Source organism: Narcine bancroftii, chromosome 3 (assembly GCF_036971445.1).
Source record: "Narcine bancroftii isolate sNarBan1 chromosome 3, sNarBan1.hap1, whole genome shotgun sequence".
NCBI lineage: Eukaryota > Metazoa > Chordata > Chondrichthyes > Torpediniformes > Narcinidae > Narcine > Narcine bancroftii.
Genome location: NC_091471.1, coordinates 362,502,151 through 362,520,768, shown reverse-complemented (window position 1 = coordinate 362,520,768; position 18,618 = coordinate 362,502,151). Strand labels below are relative to the sequence as shown.

At 36.9% G+C, this 18,618-nt stretch overlaps 1 protein-coding gene and 1 long non-coding RNA gene across 6 annotated transcripts in view; one reads left to right on the top strand and one right to left on the bottom strand.

Moving 5' to 3' along the window:
• Window positions 1-2,274: 2,274 nt before the first annotated feature.
• Window positions 2,275-18,618, bottom strand: part of tbc1d16 (TBC1 domain family, member 16) — a 75,196-nt gene continuing 58,852 nt past the window's right edge. For all 5 annotated transcript variants that reach the window (XM_069930092.1, XM_069930091.1, XM_069930094.1 and 2 more), the window contains 6 exons: window positions 17,194-17,342; window positions 15,571-15,705; window positions 14,456-14,642; window positions 13,384-13,563; window positions 12,003-12,149; window positions 2,275-4,955 (listed from right to left, as the gene is read on the bottom strand). In XM_069930092.1, coding sequence (XP_069786193.1) covers window positions 4,716-4,955; window positions 12,003-12,149; window positions 13,384-13,563; window positions 14,456-14,642; window positions 15,571-15,705; window positions 17,194-17,342 — 1,038 coding nt within the window. In that variant the 3' untranslated portion in view covers window positions 2,275-4,715. The remainder of the gene's footprint in view (window positions 4,956-12,002; window positions 12,150-13,383; window positions 13,564-14,455; window positions 14,643-15,570; window positions 15,706-17,193; window positions 17,343-18,618) is intronic.
• LOC138759526 (uncharacterized) overlaps window positions 10,151-18,618 on the top strand; it is a 64,510-nt gene continuing 56,042 nt past the window's right edge. The window contains exon 1 of the long non-coding RNA XR_011354900.1: window positions 10,151-10,285. This is a non-coding gene — a long non-coding RNA (uncharacterized lncRNA). The remainder of the gene's footprint in view (window positions 10,286-18,618) is intronic.

Here is an 18,618-nt window from a genome sequence, read left to right as displayed (position 1 = left end):
CAATTGTGAATAGCAGGTTACAGTTATTGTGGCACTCCATTTATAAAAATGTGTTCTCTTGAAAATATCAATTTATTTTTGCTGTCCATTCCCTGGATTGCAAACAATCCCCAACTGCCTCCATGAAGTCTACAGGCAATTATCCTTGCATCAGTGATGGGAACGTTACTGCAAGGGATTCAGTGACAGGATTTGTTTGGATTTAGAAAGGCAAGAATTAAGGATTATCATTGAGGCTTTGTGCATGTGAAATCATATCCCAAAAATTTGATGACCTTTTTGAAGTCACCAAAAGGACTGACAAGGGCAAAGCAGTGCAGTTGTCTAAAGGGACTTTAGCAAGATCTTTGACAATGTAGGATTGCCTGAAATGTTACAACATATGGGATCCAGGGTGATTAGGAAATTGGACACCAAATTTGCTTGTGGTAGGAGGCAGAAGATGGAGGAGGAGAGTTGTTTTGCAAATTGGAGGCTGGTGACCAGTGATGAGCTGCTGGGATTGGTGTTGGGTCCACTGTTGCTTGTCATTTATATTGAACTGGATGATTAGGAAGTTTGCAGATGAAAACAGTGGATGGAATTTAACTCTGACAAACACAAAGTGATACATTTTGGGAAGTTAAATGAGGACAGGTCATGCACAGTGAATGGAAGAGCCCTGGAGTGTTGTTGAATACATAGTTATCTGAAAATGGAAACATCTGTAGTCAGAATGGTGAAAAAGATATAAATACGACATTCCATCTCTTACACTCAATATCTCAGCCCATCTTTTTAAGTTTATTGAATGAGGTGTTGAGTGCAAGTGATGGGATGTCTTGCGATAATTGTATAAAATGTTGGTTAGGTTGAACTTGGATTATTGTGTAGAAGTTCTGGTCATAGCAATGAAGGAAGGAGGTAATTAAGTCAGACAGGGTACAAAAAAGATTCACAAGGCTGTTGCCTGGATTGGAGGGCTTTGGTTGTCAGGAGAGATTAGATAGGCTAGGTCTGTTTTCCCTGGAGCAAAGAAAGCCAGGAGGTGACATAACAGGAGTTACAAAGTCAAGAGGCACAGATAGGGTATACAGTCAATGTCTGCTTCATGTTGCAGGGGTGTCCAAAATTAGAGGGCAGATATTTAAGAGGGAAGAAGTTAAAGGGAATTCAAGGGAAATTTTTTTTCCCCCTACACAAAGCATAGTTGGTATCTGGAATGAGTTGTCAGAGGTAGGGGTGGACGCAGGAATAGTAGCAACATTCAAGAAGCATCTGGGCAGGTGTCTGAATGAGCAGGGCACTGAGGCATGAATGCAGACAAGTGCAGTTAGATAGGATAGCTGACGTAGATGTGCTGGATAATGGCCTGCCTCTATGCCATACAACTCTTTTGTTTGAGAAATCAATACCAGTATTACAATTCTGTGGTGAATGATGAAAGTACAAAAAAAGCATCAGAATATTAACGTAATCAAACAGGAACAACTATGAAGAGAAATAGATTTTAGAGCACAGCTGGTGAGGGAACCGAGCATCAGAGAAGCTCTTGCTTGTGTTTGGGGAAAAAAATGCATCTGCAAAACTGCAGTTTCTCAAGAGATACTAGGCTATACCTTAGTTTTAGAAACCAGTTCATAAGTTACGAACAACACCCGATTTGTAACCCAATAAAAGTTTTATCCAAGCTTAAATAGATGGTGGGAAAAATCACCAAATTGTTCCCTTTAGTTATATTCCCTCTTATTATTTTTTGACACCGTTACTACCGACAGCCACAAACACAGTTTAAACCTGAAGAAGACAAGATATCTTTAAAAAGCCAAAAGTATAAAACCTGGAGCATTTTGAAGAACTTATATTGTTGAGATATGCATTACTGGTATGTGCAAGTTTCCTTACTTAATACATGAAATGCTTATATTTTTCAGTCAGGACTGAGAACAAGGGAGTAAGTTGCATTCCAAAATTGGCTGACATCCAAGATGTTGCTAAAAGGATACAATATTAATCACCAAGACATTTGTTGTTCTGTGAACAAGGTTCATGAGGTTTCCATGATAACTAGTTGTCGGCCACCTGACTTTTAAACTGGACATGTCTGCCATTTAGTTCATCCTCTTGATTGTTAAAGAAAATACAATAATCTATTAAATATTTTGCCCAACATCTTTAGCAATTTTCCAAAGCTTTCAAGAATAGACAAACAACTCTGAGGGTTACTTGGGTAAGAAAGATAAAGAGAAGTAATCATTCATAGTAATGATAATTTCATTCGTTCACATACTGCTCTTGATTTTAATGCCTTCCATTTTATTTACAGAAATTAATCCAACTATGAATTAGAGGTAATTGGATGTGACAAAATGTTTATCTGGTCTTACGGGCTTGAGCCCTTCACCAATGCTGAGTAAAATGTAGACAGACGCCTGACTACATTTTGCTCACACTTTAATAAAGTGCTCAAACTTGAAATGTTGGTTATGCATCTTTATTTTTGCTCTATAAAATACACTATTTGACCTGCTGAGTTTCTCCAGCGTTGTGTTCTTACTTCAATCACTGCGACTGCAGACTTTCAGGTTTTACTTCAGAGATGGAGAGAATATTGACTGGGATTTATGCTTATGAAGTATAAATTGTGCTTTCAAAGAGAAGTACAGTGGAACCTTGATTTAACGCACCCCGATTTAACGTGAATCTGATATAATGCAATGAGTCATTGGACTTGGACATCAGGCTGCTGCCAGAAGCAAGTACAGGTACTTGAGACTGCCTTGAGCAGCAGGGACTGTCGGTTTACTAAAAATTAATTTGTGTTAATTTCAGCTGTAACTACAATTTATTGAAACCACGACTTAGAGCGACCCTGCTTTTTTTCCAATGCAATTATTTGACCCAAACTATCACGTTATAACAGAATTCCACTGTATATACAATTTTTACTCCAAAAAATTACTTTTGGAAATACTTATTATTCTATCATTGTTCAGTTACTTAAACTGGCTGTAAGACAGCTGCCTCAAATGGTTCTCATTAGTGACAAAAAAAAACCCAACACTGAGCCAAAACTTATTTGAATTGAAATCTGATCTGGTGCTTGGTATTTCCCCATCATTTACTGAGAGGGGATGGAGCTTGACTGAAGTTGCTACAAAGTCTTTGGGCCACAATTTAGTGTCCGATGACCCAAATACATTGGTGAAGCTGCATAAATATTGAAGTAAATGATTGAACAAATGAAAGGACAACATGAAAACCCTTAAAATGATAGATTATGCAATCACACTTGTTATCTTTCACTGGCAATCTGTTTAAACAGCATGTGTATCAAAGTATGACTGTAAGAATGACACGTTTCCAGAGAATTAAGATTTTTTTCATAATCTGCCCTGAACAGATCACAGTTTTTGTTTTTACAATTAATGATCATTAAATCAAGGGCAACAATTTAAACTACATTTATTATACAGGTAATTTTCCTAGATTCGTTTTGCATTGCAGGAAGAATCTGGTAATTGGGCTGCTTTCGTTTTCCTCAAAAGGTAACCCAATTGAAATTTTATCTTTGCAATAAAAATCTGAATTCCCACAACTCTCACAAATCCACAGCTTTACAGACATGAGTTTTAAAGAAATATGTGAAAAACTTCAATTATTCACATCCCTATTAACAAACTGTTCTATCTGAAAATATATTCCTGATTTTAGAAATATGGTTAACGTATTAATTGAGATTTATCTTCAAAACTGTGATAATTAGGTATCATCCTTTTGAAAAAAAAACAGCCCTTAATTGGTATACTGAATATAAATTATCCATTAAACCTTAAAACTTTATCTTAACAACATCTTTTAAAAAAATCAGATGTATTTTTTGCAATACATTATTAGTGTTCCAGAATTTCTCTTCCCCAATCATTCAACTTGGACAGGATAATTGGAACTATGAAAAAAAATCCCCAATGAAGACATCTCTATCTTTACAGGTTTAAGTGATTGGGTTATAACAAGCTCTTTTTTTCTTGTAGAGCTTCTCTACTTCAAGGCAGTCAGATTCAATAAAACAGACTTCAGTACACTGTTTGACCTGCTGAGTTTCTCCGGCATTGTGTTTTTACTTCAGTAATCGGTGTTCCAGAACAGTGGTAGGGTTAAGTCTCACTTCAGTAACTTAGATATTAAAATCTAGCGTGACATAACAGAGCTACTCATTGGAAATACTGCACTGTTGGAGGTTTCACCTTTCAGATGAAACTTTAAAAACAAAGCCCCTCCTGCACTCTCAAATGGACACAGAAGATTCCATGGCACAATTTCCAGGAGTAAACTGTCTTTCTTGGCCAATTTTTGTCCTTCAACCAACATTAATGAACAAGATTACCTGATCATTATCAAATGCTCCTTTTGGGTAGCTAATATTGTGCAAACTGCCGGTCACATTTTTCAGAATTACATGAGTGGTTACAACTTAGAAGTACTTAATTGGTTGCAAAATGCTTTTGCCTTCTAGAAAGGTGTTCCAGAAATGCAGGTCTCTTTCTTTTCAACATTATCAATTCTAGACGTGCCCAAAACGGACCTTCACTAGTGGTGAATACCAACAGCACCTCACAGCTACCAAAAATACCATAGTTACTAAGACTTCAGATTCAGCCCCTCTCAAATAAATCACTTCCTCGACAAATCTTCACAACTGACTTGCATTTTCAGTGCAAAATATAATTAGCCAGTTATCTGAGGAATGTAAAAACATCTTTAGCTCCTCTTTTTCCTTCATGTGCTGATCTTGGAGATGGAGTAGCAGATGTCCCTCCGTAAGGACAACCATCAAAATCGAGATGATTCAATGTGCACTCCACAGCTGGGATGTATCCACTGTCCCACATTCCGGTGCCACACAGCTTACAAAGGTCATGCAGGCTACAAGGAATTCTGGACAAAAGGCGAAACTGGTACAGGAGGCTTCTTGCCTGTGAAGAAGAGAAAGCAATGTGTCAAATTATCTCAATGTTTGAATCACCCCTGTCACTCTAAAAGCTTTCGGTACACAACTTCAACAAAATCTACTAGGGTAAAAACTCATCAAGTTACAGCTTGTAGCCCTTTATTTATCCACTGGCTACAATACTGAAATGAATTTGCTAGTTCATAGAGGTAATTTAACTATTCAGACCCACCAAAGACCCGGAGTCAAGTCATTCTCATCACCATCTCTTCAGCTACTTTCACACAACACAAAACCCCTGTAGGAGTTCAGCAGGTCTCTGATGAATCCTGCAATGCCCTCTTCTCATCAACAAGGCCATTTGATTGCCCTCTGAATATGTTGATGATACATTCTTAGCATCCATTTTTACAGACAAAAAGATATTCATTTTACATTTAAACTCAATTTCATAATGGCTAGAAAGCTCAAAACAATTATGGCAATCATAAAACATTCTGGGACCATTCTGTGGAGCTTATTGTCAAGGTTAAATTAAAAAAGGCACTCTTCTCTCTGCTGCATACGTCTTTTCCACACCCATGAGGCTCTTGATTCTAATTATTTCACAGTGACCTGCTACTGAGAATGCTTATTAAGGTAGCATTTATCTGATGGCTGAGCTAAATAGAGAACTTTGATCTTTTTTAAAAAAATCATGGTTAAATGAAAACTGACAAAGGAACGACATTTATTCAGTGATGGCCCACGTGACACTGCTATCTTCCCTTTTTCTTTGGAGCTCCTTCACTAAACTTGTGTGTTACATCTTCCAACTCCCTGGCAGGCTGAGAGAAAGCCCGAGTACAATAGAATGAATAACTTGTACAGAAACAAAAAAGACATCAGCTGAAAAAAATGTTCACATTATTTGTGTTTATGTAGGAATCTGTTCTATCACAAGTACAGATGGTAGCTGGTAAAGGTCTGAGGATCAAGAGGATATACTTTGAAGACAAAATTGGCATCCAACTCTTCTTCAATCGACATGTAGGATGCTCTTTTAAATGTATATCATCCACTTTATTTCGTTCTTTCCCCTTTTACACTCGTTTCTTCCCACTCCCCATTTAAAATTATTAAAATGCAGGCTGACTACCTCAGTTTATGGGGTGTTCTTTGACAAAGTTCAAGTCAAAAGATGAAAATCACCCAAAGGCCTTTCCCATAGCTATTTAATTTGTTTTCCAGCTCCTGCGATTACTCCAGATAAATCAGATGCAAATGAAACATGTGACCAAAATCAATTTTTTTTTTCTTTGCTCAGTTATACTTTTTAAATGTGCACAGGATACAACTGGTTCATAAAGATTATTCACGCAAAATCTTTCACCAAAATGGACTTGATTATTAAAAGCGATGTACTGATTCATTTCAATGTGGCCTGGATTGTCAGTAGTTGCCAAAATATGAGGAAGGTCTCTGCAGAGCAATGGAGTTCAACAAAGGGAATGACAACACAGATATCTGGAAAAAGCAAGTCAGCAATTCAGAGCCTGTTCACAAAACCATAAACCATCTCAAATGAAATGCTTTGTCTGCCATCAACCAGTTGGATAATGCAGCTCCATCTTATTGACTATGACCATCAGTACTTCACATGGTTTCAGCTTTAGTTTTCTTTGACTACTTGGTAACCTCATGCTGTAATAAAGCCAAAAATAGAACACAGAACTGTATAGGACAGGAGCAGACATTTCAGCCCACACATCTGTGCTACACAAGATGTCAAAAATCAAATTAAAAATCTGCTGCTTGCACACGAGAGATATTCCTCCATCCCCTCCATATTCATGTGTTTATCGAGAAGTCTCTTAAGCACGACTATTGTATCTGCTTCCAGCACTACTCCTGGCAGCCCATTCCAGGTACTGACCACTCTCTGTTTAAAATATTTAACCCATACATCTCTCTGAACCTGCTTCTTCTTTCCTTAAACACACATCTTTTAGTGTGTGATGCTTTGTCCCTGGGCTGAAGATTTTGCCTCTCAAGATTTTAAACACCCTTATTGGGATTTTGGGTCAGTATGGAAAGATAGTTTACCACCAACTTATATGCAATGGATACAGGATATTATGACTTGCTTGAGTTTGGAGAAAATTAGATACCACATGAAAGAGATTATGATTGAACTTGACAAGATTATGGGGCCCATTTATGGACTATTATCATAATTTGAATACATAGGCGGGGGTTTCCTGTCCGTTGTCGAGACTCTATTCTTTACATATTATTTGCTGGTGACCGTGTTCAGTGGGAGGCGTAGGATTAGATTGGTGAGGGGGTACATTACTTTTTCTTCCCTCTTTGTAAGTAGAAGATATTAGTCCAATCATATAATTCACTACTAATATGAGGTGAAGTTTTCTTAAGGGAATTTCCGTTGTATCTGAGAATTGTACACATGACCATGTATAAATTACTTATGATCCCTATTCTGTATTGCATTGTTGTGTGGTCTAACGTGTAATGAAAATATATTAAAAAGAAAATAAACTTGCCATGGCGACTTGAAATGAGCTGATCCTCCTGGTCAATTTTAATGCTAAAGCACAAAAGCACAATCCTCTGATAGGGAATGAGCAGTGAAAACATGGAGCAGTCTTGTCAGAGAAACAAATACAAGACCTCGGGACAATAGCTCTGATCCAAGCCTTAGCACCCGCTATATTGTCCAAGTGAACAATGACGGGATTGTACATAAATACATAAAATGCCCAAATAATAGAGAATATTTCTAAATATATTAAACATATAAATCACAAAATACTTTTAGAAATTATGCATTAATTTGGTCTGACCATTTCAAGTGTTGCCAGTAATTCTTTACATTTTCTCCTGTTATTACATCAAATATGGTTTAGGGAAAAATAACTGATACAAAAAGCAACACAATCGAGTGCTTGTTGTACATATACTATTTTTATTCCTGCCTCGCAATAACAAGTTGAACCACTGTAAACAAAATAAACCTCAGAAACACCACAAAGAACTACTTCCTCATCTTCACAAGTCGGCAGGAAATAACAATCTTACCAACGGCTCTAACCTCACCAATAGAATGATATCTCTTTTCTAGCATAATCGAAAATATTTCAAAGTGATTTACGAAATACTCCCAGTAAAACCATACTCCTGAATATTTCAAAATTATTACCATTATTGAGGAGTTTTCTTTAATTTTTAGTAGCAACAAAATGGCAGATTGAGCTCAGACATTGTTCAAATACCAACAGGACCAGGCTTTGCAAAAATTGTGCTAAAGAAACTGTCTCAACTCTAAGCTTTTTACAAACTAAAAATTTATTCTCCAACCATTAGCTGTTTAAATCAATCTCTCCACATCTAATCATGGTTGCCAATAGGATAATACACTCACTCATGTAGGGAGAGACCTTTAGGGCCACTAAATTGTGCCAACCACTGAGCACCCATTGTCACTACCCCTTCACCACTTTTGTTAACATTCCCATCAATTCTCTCCAGATTCTACCGCTCACCTGCACATTAAGGGCAATTGATCATGGTCAATCAACTTATAAAAATGCATTTTTTTTGGATGTAGAATAAAATTAAAAGCACCAGAACAAAAGCCATGCGATCACAGGAAGAATATGTAAATCCCACATAGATGCACCTGAAATCAGTATTAAGCTTGGAGTTTTGGAACTGCAAGGCAGCTACAAGCTCTGCCACCGTAACATCATTTGGACCCTTTTTCCCATGAACCCTCAGCTTCCTGTACTCGAGTTGTTCATCTCCTCTCAAGTTCTCGGTCATTCAAATCCTCTACCTGCTATTAAACCAGTTGGGGCTGTGTCATGGACAAATCCCTATCCAAAGTATGCTTTGAGAAAAGGGTCAGTGTGTTATGAATGTGGGCAACAGTTTTACTTGCCCTTCCTCTTTGCCAATTCCCCATCTGACAGAAGCTGACCTGACCAATTGCCTTCCCTTCCTGATCACGATTTTTATCTGTGTCTTGAACTCTGCCAGAGTATAAACAATTTATACTTGCCCACAAAGATTCCTCCCGACTGTGTATTTTATTGCACACAAAGCCTTTGCCCTCCTCAACTTGTCTGTAAAATAATCCTGATTTAAAGAGGACAATGTCATCTTAATTGACGGACCCCATCTGGCTCTATCTTTTACCACCTACTTCAACCAATTCATCCTGAAAGTTTAATGGTGACAAATTAAAAGAACTTGTGCAATTCAATTGATAAGTATAGTCTCATTTTTTTTGCCACAATCAATAATCTTTCATTTTTCTAAAGTAACAATGTCACAAAATAAAAATTTTGTGTGGAGTGAATTATTAAACTGCAATGTCAACAAAAATAAAGAATACGCTCCAGATTAAAGGCGTAGCAGTGGGAACTGGCATTATATAAAAAAAATTAAAATTAAAAATTAAAAAAACTCTTAGTATGCAGGATAGATAAACAAGCATCATCTGGATAATTTGGCCAAATAAAAAAAACAACCAATCATGTAATTTAACAGTATGCAATGCAATGTAGTAAGTCAACTGTTGATAAGTATCAAGTTCAGCACGGTAACCTAATTTAAATCAGTAACACAACACCAATGTAATTTTCTTATTGTTGTTGACAAAAAAAAACCCCACCAAGCTGCCTTGGTCTAAAAACACATACAATTTCAATGTAGCAGAGTCCTAATTTTACGTGGCAGTATACATTTTAATACATTTATTAAAAAAACAATTTCACCACAGTAATCGCATCCAGTTCGAAACTGTTACAGTCAATGAACAGCTAAAGCAATTGTAAAATGCTGGCTGGAGGTTTTCTGCTTTTGCACTTGGCAGTATGCAGTTTTCCACACTTTAAATGTGAGACAAATCAGGGGCTGGCAAGCACCAGAGTGGAAACCCCAGGTTGCTGTAAAAACAATGCCTAGCTGCAAAGCTCTAATTGAATCTTATCAGCCCCATCAATCAAGGAGTGACCAGAACAACAATTATTTTCCTTTATCTTAGTGACTGAAATAAGGAATTCCATTTATTAAATTTTATTAATCAACTTTTTTGTCCTTAAATATTTATATAAGTAAACTTCTGCTGGTAAAAGTTACTTTCTTTCAAACCTCAGCTGACCCGAAAATAGAAAACGGCATATGTAAATGAGAAGAAAAAAAAATCACCATCCTCTTCAATTTTACTGTCAACTTTCTTGAGGTTTAATGAACTATTGCAGAGATATTATTTTCTATGATGGGAGAATTCGGAGAAAAAGACTGCAAGCTGAAAACAGACTCAGGGCATATCCTTCTCCCGCCAGAGTAAAGGTAATGGAAATTTTGAGCTTTATCTTCAAACAGCTGAATGGTGAGGCAGGATCAAGACTTTGAATGGCCCAACTCCTGCTCCTAATTGGTATGTTTGCAGATATTAAAAGCAAAGCAGGATGGGGGATAACCTAATCTTTTGTGTATTCATGTTTTTACTACTGCAAGTCATTTGTTGATTTACCAAGTCAACAGTCACCCGAATTACCATTTTAAAATCACATTTTCTCCCTGATGGTTACTTCTCTCAGAGTTCCCATTACTCAGTGACCAAAATAATATTTTCGTTTCTGATTCAGAAGAAAACCCCACTTTAGATACCGATAGGCAAACTATTATGATGTGACAGATTAAATGTTTTATTACTTTCAGCCATGAAGAGTGGACTTCAAGGAATGAAAAGAGGCTGAATGGCAATTTTATAGATGTTCATATGATTATGAGAGCCATCGATAGCTCAGTTTTTTTGATCTTAGGGTAGCTAAGTCATAGTCAACTCACTCATTCCCATCAAGTTGTTAACTTGAGCTAGTCACACTTGGCCCATACCCACACCCCCCACCTTTTTTAAAATCCATGTACCTGTCTCAATATATCATTACTGTCCCCACCCCTGCAGCTTCCCCTGACAGCACATTTCCATAAACCTACCACACTTTCATATTAAATCTATGCTCTCTAATTTTAGACTCATTTGCCCTAAGAGAAAGACTATAACTATTTATCTTATCTATGCCACTTGTGAATTTTATAAACCTCAAGGTCACCCCTCAGGCTCTGACACTCCAGGGCAAAAAAAAATCCCGGTGCATATTTATAACTCAGGGACTCCAGTCCTGGTAACATTCTCCTAAATCTTTTCTGAACCCTTTCCAACCCCTCATGATATCCTTCCCAGAAGCACACATAATACTCCATGTGAATCCTCACCACCTTCTAGTACTGTTGTTACATGACATCTCATCTCCTGAACTCAGTGCCTAAGATAGGCAAGCCTCTTTCACCGTCCTATCTACCCGTCTTACCACTTTTGTATTTGCACCCCAAGATCTCTTTTTTTCCACCACAGACTCCAGGGTCCAGCCATTTAATGTGCAAGTCACTAATACTGTAACTATATTAAAATGAGATAAAGCATTCGAAGAGATGGTTCACAGAACTTGCATTGACTAAAATCTAATAACTGCAATCTAATAACAAACCTTTTTCATTGTACTGTATAATTGTAAAATCATAACCTGTGCAGTACCTCACGAGCAGAAAGAAAATACTTGTTCAGCTTTTGAACAATTTTAAATGCAAGCCCTGCCCTAATTCAACATTGCTGCAAATAATAAAGGAACACAACACTAAACTTTGACAAAATGGGATCATAATGTTGCAATGCTTGAAAAAGCTACTTAACAATTCCATCATTAAACTGGTTTCCGTGAATTTTGGTTACAAGCAATGTACATAGCATTACTAACAAGTCATTGTCGTTTTACAAAATGAGGTAATTGTCAGAATTTATATTATAAAGAAAATCAAACAAGCAATACATCACGAGTAATACTGCTGTATCAATAATTTTGATCAATCCCTTAATAACAGTAATCCTTAGAAAGAATTTTTTCACTTTAAATATGTTATGTTGAACTAAGATCTATTGCATTTGTTGCTGAATGCATCAGATTAAAATTTATAACAATAGCATTTTTTTCCCCCCAGTTCTTACCTTCCTTAGGACAATTTCCCCATTCATATGCATGGCCAGGTTGCTAAAGTGGAGTAGCATCTGGTCCGTTGCTAACTGTTGTTCTATTACATCATCGCCATAAATTACAACAATGGCCACACAAACAAACAGGTGGAAATAGTCAGTCTGCAAGACACACACACAGATATATGTAAACAAATGATATTCGTAGATACATGTTCTCATTCAACACAGCCAACATCAGTACTGTTCTGCACTGACTCATCAGTAAATAGAATACTAGCAATATTTCTTCCCTCCAACCTGCCACAATACACTAAATTAAAGATAGCTCAAATTCATTCAACTCTGAAATTAAAGGTAGTCTAAAGCTTTCAACAAGTGTGACAATAAGGCTGGTACAACATGAACAGTGTTCTTTCCCATTGTTTTCATGCTGCACAACTTTCACCTATTTACTTGTGAATGACACTTAAATAATAAAATGACGATGAAACACAAGTCGGTCCACTGCTGATTGGAACGTAACAGGGTCTTCAAAATGTACAGAATTTGAATTTAAATTCAATAAAAATATATTTCTTATTTGTGAAGCTCAGAATTGATGAGAAATACAAGCCAGAAGTTAAAAGTCAAAACACGAGTTCAACTCCAGATAGAGATCAATTAATATCAAACATTATTTGTGAAAATGTACAATTTCTTTTACCATCTTAAGTTCCATATACACATGTTTATGAAGCATTTTCTAATCTAGATTTTATTAAAGTGAAGACCCCATCTTGCTCTCCAGTGCATCATGTTGATAAAAGATTCAATCATTCCAACAGCATAGCCTAGACATCTGCTACAGGACGAGGTCCTATTGCACAATGAGCAACCGCAATGACTGTGAAGCAGTATTTCTGGCAATGCTGTTTCAACGCCAAAAAGAAACTTGAGTAGGTAGATTTCACAAGGAAGCACAGGATGAAATGAGGATTTAACTCCAAACTTCTTTCTCCTGTTCCATCTTGGGGTCTGTGCAAATCACCAATAAAATATTGAAATGGAAAAGAAAATAAGCAGATGGAATTGAATGCAAGCCAGTTTGAGATGGTGCCTTTGGATTAAAATTGGTTGGCTGCATCTTTGTGAGAATCACTGCTGACCTTAAACGGTCCGAGCATAATCCTGGAAATGTCTATTCCATGGGCAAGTCAGGAATCAACGAAAGCAACTTCTGGATTGCCATTCAAACTCTACATAGTCCAGAAAGTGCTGTGCAATAGCAATCACCATCACACCCAATGCTGAAAGAATGAAGGGATTTGGTGGCTTGGGTTTACGAGAACTTAAATAGTTGTAAATAACATATTTCAGATTTAACAGACATGCGCCTAAAAGAGTAAATCCTAACCTGATAATGAGCCCAGCATGCCTCCCAAATACGAAGTGCCTCTGCTTCAGGAAACTCGCGCTTAAAGCAGAGAAGAATCCACCGATGGCAGAACAGCATCTGGAGCCCATCCTCACCCAAGGACACCAAGTGGTGATAAAAACGGGGGTGCATCAATCTCAGTAATTCTCTTAAGTAAAGCTTTAAAAAAAAGCACATGTGGCAACTATATTCATTTAGAAAAGCTAAATACATATATATGAAAATGCATAATATTCTTAAAAAACAAATTTAAAATAATTTGTAGATTAAGGCGGCGGCCTGGTTAATGAGGCAGTTAGCGCAACGCTGTTACAGCTCCAGCGATTGAATCCCATGCTGTCTGTAAGTTTATACGTACTCCCCAGGAGCCCCAGTTTCCTCCCATCCTTTAAAACGTATTGGAGATTGAAGAGCAAGTGGCTGTAATTGGACGGCATGTGCTTGTGGGCTGAAAGGGCCTGTCACTGTGCAGTATGCCGAAATTTAAAATTTAACAAAGAGTATACAACTTAAGGAAAATTAATTAATAAAAAAAGATGCATCTTGTACATCTCCTAAGATGGCTGCTCCATTTACATGCAAAATGCAGCTGGTCTATTAATTAGTGTTCTTAGTTAGATCCTTTTACATGGCACAGAGGATTCACAGCCCTGATGTCTTTAATGGAAAAGTTGCACGCGGAGAAAATTTCTTTCTCATCAATGAGATAGTTTTCAAACTACTGGTGTAAATATACAATGTCAAATTTCAATGACTATGTCCATTTAACTGTTCAATTTATGCTGACTGCAAATAGCCAAAACCAGCTACAAGTTCATTGAAAATTATGAAAGATGCTCAAAATTGCAGTTTCTAAATATTTATAAAAACATATTTACTGAAATATTACTCATTTCCAACCACCCTGCACTGTAAAGGATCTTTGAGGCAGCACTTAATTACATTGTAAATAAAGATCTGTTTAACCAGAATTTGATGGGTCATTCCAAAAGCTTCACTAATCATTTTCAATGTTAGTCCAAACACTTTTCCCATCTGATTCATTACTTACCAACTGTTTTTCCATATCATCATCCCGTGGTGAGCTGATAAAAATTGTATTCTGCATTAGTCCAACAAAACACCAAAATGTGTCTGATTCATCCCTGACTTCCGACAAGATTGGAGCCACCAGATCTGACATTCCCTGTGAGTACCCTACCTCAGGGCTATAAAATGCATAGTTCAGCAAAATTCTCCTGTGAAGAGATTCAATTTAGTAGACGTGTTATTTTTCAGGAGTTTAGATTATTTTTATTCAATGAAAAGAACATGGAATTCTGGTATATTTAAAGTTTATTTAAAAGAACTTTGCCAGACAGGGAAACTGTTATGGCACTGAGGTAGTCTTCCTTTTTTGACTTACACGAATGGACTGGAGAAAATTGGGGGTGGGGGGGTGAGAAATGCATGAAGAACTGTTGTACTTTCCATTAACAGTTTACTGGGTAATTTTGGAGAGGAAAGATTTAGGATCAAAGATCTACTGGTTGGGCAGGTCCCTCACCATCAGAGATTTTTAAAAAAAGACTGACATTCTTTTTTTTTAAAACCAGAAACATTGCAACATACTAAATTTGAATTTGCTATGAAATGCAGTCAATATTAGATGAGTGAACACTACAGTAACTTAAATGACATCAAATGAAAATTTAGACCGCACCCGAAGTTGTCAGCCAGCAAAGTGAAGAGTGTTTATTAGTGTTATCAGGCTTAATATAGACATACAACATGTGACATGGGGTCATGACATCTGAAGTACTAATGAACTCATGATGTAGCTACATTGAGTAGGCCAGGGCTTCTCAGTAGACCTATGGGTGCTGCTGAGTCACTATGGGCCTTGTGGCTGTAGTGGCTAGTTGCCTGTAGATAGGAAACTGTTGTGTCTAGCTGTCAAAAGACAGGAGCTGTTTGTGCTGGTTCTGTCCACTCCCTCCAAGCCTGCCGCTACAATATGATACTTTCTTGCATGAAAATCGTCAAGCTAAAAGTTACCAATCTGTAAAATTCACAGTTTTGCTCACCAGGTAATTTTAAGTTTAAGAAAATACCACATTGCTTCTTTTGGAGTTGTGAAAATGCCATTTTTCTCTTGCCTTTAAAAACTATCCATGTTGCATTTACCTCATTAATTCCACATTGGGGTTGTTTTCCCCTTTGAAGAATTGCTTGGATCGATCAGTTCTAACCACGTCTTTATCAACAGTAAACTGAACTTTTCGCCAAAATTCTTCTTGCTCTTCAGGAGTCATCGACAATCTACAAAAGATGGAATAATTTACATCTCAATTTCAATCATTAACTCATCAATCCATTTTCCAGCTGCAAAAGAATCTGTTACCAAAGTTAAATCGGTCATTCCCTCGTTGGTTCTTCAATGTTATTCTGAAACTCTGTACTGACTACTGTCCATGAACTTGTCTTGAAAGTTATCTTTTGCTAACTTGATTTGTCCAATATATGAAAATTAAAGTCACCCACAATATTTGCAGCTTCTTCTAAAGGTACCTCTATTAAACTCTTGACTTGTATTGTCCAATAATATAATTATTGTTCAGAGGCCTGCATTCAACTTGTACCTGGCTTGAGATTGAAGTCCCCATTAGTAATGATTTTTTAATATAAAAACTGATTTCAGGAATTTGCCTACCCCCCATTAATTTCTGTTATTTGATCATTAGTAATGCACACATAATAGTGTCCAATCCCTTGGTATTCTTCATTCCAATTGTATTTTTTTTTTAATTATTGCTTGACTCTTTTTACTAATTTAGCTTTTTGTTTCTCATCAGGTCTGGACCATCCATTTTTTTCGATTCTCTCCTGACAACAATGCAAATTCTTTCCTTTCCAATATTCATACAGCTTTCCTTTGAAGGCTACAATTTAATCTACTTTCACTACTCTCCCTGTCATGCACAAACCCCCAATCATTTCCTGTGTTAAAATAAAATTCTTGTATTAAAAAAATAGTTGCATCATTTTTGTTCCTCTTCTCAATCAATATGTAATATTTACAATGAAAGTTTCCATCCATCAACTATTTCTAGATCTTTTATGATTTTAAACATTCCCATTAGATCCCTTGTCAATCTCCTCTCTTCCAAGAACTCTTTTACCTTGCACCACTCCAGTTTTCCTTGATTGTCTACACAACTGACCCATCCCTGGAATCAATCTGGCAACATTCTTTTTAACCCTTTCCAAAGTTTTCACATCTCTCATAAAATGAGGGGATGGGAATAAAGCACAAGGCTCCAGATATAGCCAACCCCCGCACAGGCAGTCCCTGAGTTACAAGCACGGATTTACAAACATCCCAACATATTATGCTCATATTATTAAATTTAAAGATCCTACGGATGTTCATATATTCATTCCTATGAACAGTAGAACTACTTTCCTCTCTGTCTCCACATTTAGCAGAATTGCTCTCATCTGTCAGGTGCTTTTGATGGATATTCATTACAATAGGATGATTTTTGTATGTTTGTTTTTGGACACGAAAATAAGCGTCCAGAAAAACTGAAGCTGTTTATTTTAACCAGGGGATGACCAGCAATTTATAAAACTTTATCATGTCTCTTGTGCTCTTGCTTTTCTGACGAACATAATTACTTCACTTTCCAGTCTTTACTCAATATTTCTTACCAATCACAGAATTAAATTTATATTACATCGGGAAATCGCAGCTAAATTTCAAGCAAGGGGAGAACAACAAAGAATTCCTGTGCTCTGAAATATTACCTCTTTTGCCCAAGTTCTTCATATTCCATACGTTTCTGGATTCGCAGAACCTCCCGTTCTTCTGACGTTGATTCACAGCTGTAAAACTGTAACAGAAATGGCCAGACCTCTCCACGGATTGTAGGGTCAATACCACCAAAAAATATTGCCTATCAAAACAAAAGTAAACCTCATGACTCCTCGCCAAATCTGTGACGATTTTTATTTACCAAAAATGATTTTAATTAAAACAAAGAAAATCAAGGCTTCTTGTGTTGAAAGTTGTAGGCATGTACTCCATCCAGGAAGTTCACTGCTATCATTAATAGACAAAGACTGTTCTATTCAGCATACACTCTGTTCTCACTGCCATCAGGAAAGAGGTAGAGGTAGAGGTGCTACAAGACTCGCACCACCAGGTTCAGAATCAGCTTCTACCCCTCCAACATCACACCCCTCAACAGCAAACTCAATCCGGGACTCATTTAGGACTCTTATGCACTTTATTGAGTTTTTTTTCCTTAGGAAAAAAAAACTCTGGACAGTTTGTTTACATTATTTGTTTACATGTGAACATTGTGTACAGTTTTTTTTGCACTACCAATAAGTGGTAATTCTACCTCATTCACAGGAAAAGGAATCTCCAGGTTGTAATGTGATGTCATGCATGCACTCGGACAATAAATCTGAAACTGACATGCAACTCAGATTATTTTTGTACAGGGCCTAGATTCAGTTCTTGCTGTTAACAAAATCAATTAGTCTGAAAACCTCTGCAGTTCATGAGACAAAATATTTCTTCTAAGTATATGACAATAATGTCCCATAATTAAAACATAATATCTGGAGGAATTTTTCAAGAATGAGTTTATCAAACGTAAAGGATTCCAATCTGCAATGCCAAGATGACTCAAATTCCCTGGCAAGCAGAATTTCATTTTTAGTAATAGTATGCAAATTTTGCCTACGTTCAGAAGTATTTATAGGCTTTGGAGTCAGTGCAGTGTAGATGTACTGGATTGATTTCTGAGGTCACAGTGTCCTTTGAAGGGTAGTTGAGAAAGTTGGTGCCATAAATCACAGATGTTTACATTTTTTTGTCAGCAAGGATTCAAGGTGGACCACCATGACGTCAACCTTCATTGCTGCACAACTAGGTGACTACAAGGCTGCACAAGAGGATTAGAATGATTTTTTAAAAAATCAGATTTTTTAAAGAAACAAAAAGAGGTTCCACTTAACTAGGAACCAAGAAGGGTCAGTCAGTCCAAGGGTGATGGGTGAACAGTACAAGATATGACACAGGTGACAGAGTTTTGGATAGCAAGTTTGGGGAATGAAGAAAACCAGATAAAAGCACACAGAAACTGTCAAAGATTTATTGGAATAAAGGCATGGATAAATTTTTTTTATTAGCTGATTAGATGAAGCAGAAGAGTAGATGCT